Below are 3,504 nucleotides of genomic sequence, written 5' to 3'. Positions count from 1 at the left end.
CAGCCCGTGGGCTCAGGCAATCCACTCACCTCAGCCTCCCAAAGGCGTGGGATGACAGGCTGAGCCACCGAGCCCGGCTGATACTCAGAATGTTTAATGACCCCCTGATCAGACTGAGTGTCAGGGCTGGGCCAGGAGGCCCCACCTACCTTAGACTTCACTGCCTGAGGTATGGGAGATATAGGGGTCCAGGGGACCCCAACAGGTGCAGAAGGGTTTCGGTATTCTGACGGCTTGCTTTGACTGGCTAGAATCAGCTCGTGCCCTGCCCTGACCCAGCTGGTTCTCCGCCTCAACATTCAGTCGTCCCCCGGGCCTCAGAGAACGTAAGGTCCAGACCCACCCCATACACAAGGTGGCGAGGCAGCCTGCCCTGGGACAGGCTGGGGTACCGGGAGCTTGGACCGTGAGGCTGGTGTGAGGATAATGTTGAGGAAGAGGCGGAGGTGATGATTTATTCCAGGGGAAGCAGCAGGAGGGTGCAGAGGTCTCCGAGGGAGAGAAGGCGGGAGATGGCTCAGCTTGTCGGAGAGAACGGAGGCGCAGCGAGATGTGGGCTCTGGATGCAGACGGCTGGGGGCTGTCTTGGGGGAGACGGTGTCGGAGATGGAGCTGCAGGGCTTGTTGAAACCAGGAGGGCAGAGAGTGAGAGGCGTGTGGGCAGCCCGCCAGAAGAGAAGGGGTGCGGAGAAGGGCCCTGGCAAGTGCCAGGGAGCAGGGGGCGGGGTGCTGGGGGGGGCTGGGGCTCATGCGGGTCTCAGAAACGGAGTGCTCAGGGCGCTGGAGAGGCTCTGGGGATCCCTTGGGAAGGGGAAGGGAGCCAGGGAAGGGAGGATTGCCGGGAACAAGGCGGAGCAGAGGGGTGGGCGCGACTCCAAGGAGATCCTTCTAGACGAGGCGAGGCGGTATGGGCATTTCGGAAAGCTTTGAGAAGCAGCGCCCGAGAGGCAGCCGCCCATGGCTGGGGACAGCACCGCCTGGCCCTGTCCTGTGTGGCTCAGGCACACCCCGGGGGCCGGAAACCACCCTCCCCACTCCCTGATGGAGCAGGCAGTGGTCTCTGGAGGGGCCAGTGGACACTTCCTCTGGGGCCTGGAGGAAATGAAGTTGCATAGAGACCCTTTTCCACAAAGGCGTGGAGACGGGTTATCTGACGCGAGAGGGAAGGGGGCGGTTGACAGGGACAGAAGTTTCTGAGCTCACACTGGACAGTGAGTTGGGCACCCAGGGGGTGCGTGTCAGAGTTGCCCTGCATGGAGAGAGGGCAGGTTCAGGCTTGGCATTTGCAGAGTCTAAGGATGAATTTTTGTATTTTTTTTTTCTATGGATGAACTTCCCCAAGCCCTAAAATCATTATCTTTGGAACTCAAATTGCTGCTGCTATTGTCACTATACTCCCTATTTCAGGGTCTGACATTTCTTGCATTAGTTCATGTATTTCAGGGTCTGCCTTTTCTCGCATTAGTTCATGCAATTCTCACAGCCACCCTAGGAGGGAAGAGATAAGGAAACTGAGGTCAGAGAGCTTAGGTGGCTTGCTTGAGATCACACAGCTGGGAAGTAGCAGGTGGAATTCAAATGCAGGTCTGCCTGGTGTTCGAGCCCACTCTGTCTGCCGGTATGCCTGTCTGCCTCCCTCCAGGCTTTTGGCTTAGTGTTTTAAGTTTCTATTTGCATGAGTTTGTCTACCTTATGTTAGCTGTCTCAGAAGGCAAAACAGCAGAGAACACTAATGTGTGTGTGTGCACGCGTGTGTGCCCACGCGCTTGAATCCTCTCTCTCTTTGGCTTCTATCCATTTATTCTCAATGTCTTTTTTTTTTTGAGTTGGAGTCTCACTCCTTCGCCCAGGCTGTAGTGCAGTGGCATGCATGCTCACAGCCACCCCAGCGTCGACCTGCTGGGCTCCAGCGATCCTTCCGCCTAAGCCTTCCGAGTAGCCAGAACTACAGACATGTGCTACCACGCCTGGCTATTTTTAATTTTATTGTAGAGACGAGGTCTTGCCAAGTTGCCCAGGCTGATCTCGAACCCGCGGGCTTGGGCAGTTCACTCGCCTCAGCCTCCCAAAGTGCTGTGTTGAGAGCCTGAGCCACCGAGCCCAGCCTCAATGTCTTATCAGTGATGACGAGAATGACAATAGAGTGAGACTGTCTTAATGTCACACCCAGTTCTAAGAAGAGGAAGCACTAAAGAATCAAAACAGATCTATAAAAAATTAGACTGTGGGCTGGGTGTGGTGGCTCACGCCTGTAATTTCAGCACTTTGGGCAGCCGAGGCAGAATGATTGCTTGAGCCCAGGCATTCAAGACCAGCCTAGGCAACATAGCCAGACTTGTCTATACAAAATAATAATAATAATAATAAATTAGCCCAGGGTGGTGGTGCACACCTATAGTCCCAGCTGCTCGGGAGAATGACCTGAGCCCAGGAGGTCGAGGCTGAGGTAAGCCGTGATTGTGCCACTGCATTCCAGCCTTGGTGGCAGAGCGAGATCCGATTTAAAAAAAAAGAAAAGAAAGTAGAATGTGAATGACTCGGATCCTTGCACGTGCTCCTAAATGCATGTAATTGAACATTTGAGAACCTGGTACTCAGAGGGCATCACTGTGTTGTCCACCCCCTTCATTCTCTCTCCCCTTCTCTTTAGCAGGACCTCGACTCCTGAGAGTCAGGCTGCGGCCTCTGAGAGAGATCGTGAATCGATATATACCATTTCTGGGCCAAATTTCTCCTCCGACATCACACACGCTCCGTATCTCTCGTCTGAATTGCCTCCCAGATATGAAGAAAAGGAAAATGCCACGGCTGCATCCTTGTCTCCGCCTTCTGAGCCGTCCCCGCCATGAGCTATGGACTCCAATTTTATACCTAATGGATCACTATTTTATTTAATTTGTTTTTTAATAAAAAGTTGCAATTGGCTAAGCTCTGATGTTCCTGATACAGCATCAACAAGGGGAACAAACTGCCCAGGTTAGAGCCCAGCTGTTGATGCTTCCGACGGTGGGAGAGGCAATGGACCCACGGGCCAGGCACCGAACATGGTTTTTTCGTGTAGACTGCACCCCCGGGAGATCGGCAAGATTATTTTTATTGGTGGCTAAAGAAGCAAAGTCTCAGAGAGGCTAATTAGCTTCTTCAAGGTCACATCGCGTCTCGACGGTGAGCTTGGTTTTGAACCCATCTGGCTGGTTTCTGAAAGGCAGGTTCCTGTCACCATCTGGTGCTCAAAGGCCAACCGGAAGCAGTTGTTAATGTTTAGCCTGGTCTGTTCTGTCTCTGGGTTAGTTACTTCTGGAACAGAGAAGCACAATTACTCTCTGAATTTCCTTGTTCTTTCTTCTTCTCTCTTCTCTTCCCATTCCTCTTTTATTCTTTTTGAAATAAGATAATTAGGAGCCTTTAGGCCGGGGCAGTCACAAGCATACGGATACCCCGAGTCTCCTAATAGTGACATTTCTTTCGTGTGTGTGTGTATGTGGAGATGAGGTCTTGCTATGT

General features: G+C 52.8%; 1 protein-coding gene across 1 annotated transcript in view; it reads left to right on the top strand.

The window, feature by feature from the left end:
- TMEM171 (transmembrane protein 171) overlaps positions 1-2,849 on the top strand; it is a gene marked incomplete at its 5' end in the record, with an annotated part of 8,975 nt that extends 6,126 nt beyond the window's left edge. The window contains one exon of the mRNA XM_008049278.1: positions 2,654-2,849. Coding sequence (XP_008047469.1) covers positions 2,654-2,849 — 196 coding nt within the window. The remainder of the gene's footprint in view (positions 1-2,653) is intronic.
- Between the last annotated feature and the right edge of the window lie 655 nt (positions 2,850-3,504).

The sequence above is a fragment of the Carlito syrichta genome, unplaced genomic scaffold (genome assembly GCF_000164805.1).
Source record: "Carlito syrichta isolate Samal-C Ts95f unplaced genomic scaffold, Tarsius_syrichta-2.0.1 Scaffold131329, whole genome shotgun sequence".
Classification (NCBI taxonomy): domain Eukaryota; kingdom Metazoa; phylum Chordata; class Mammalia; order Primates; family Tarsiidae; genus Carlito; species Carlito syrichta.
Note: the sequence above shows the minus strand (reverse complement) of the source record. Positions and strands in the feature narration are given on the sequence as shown.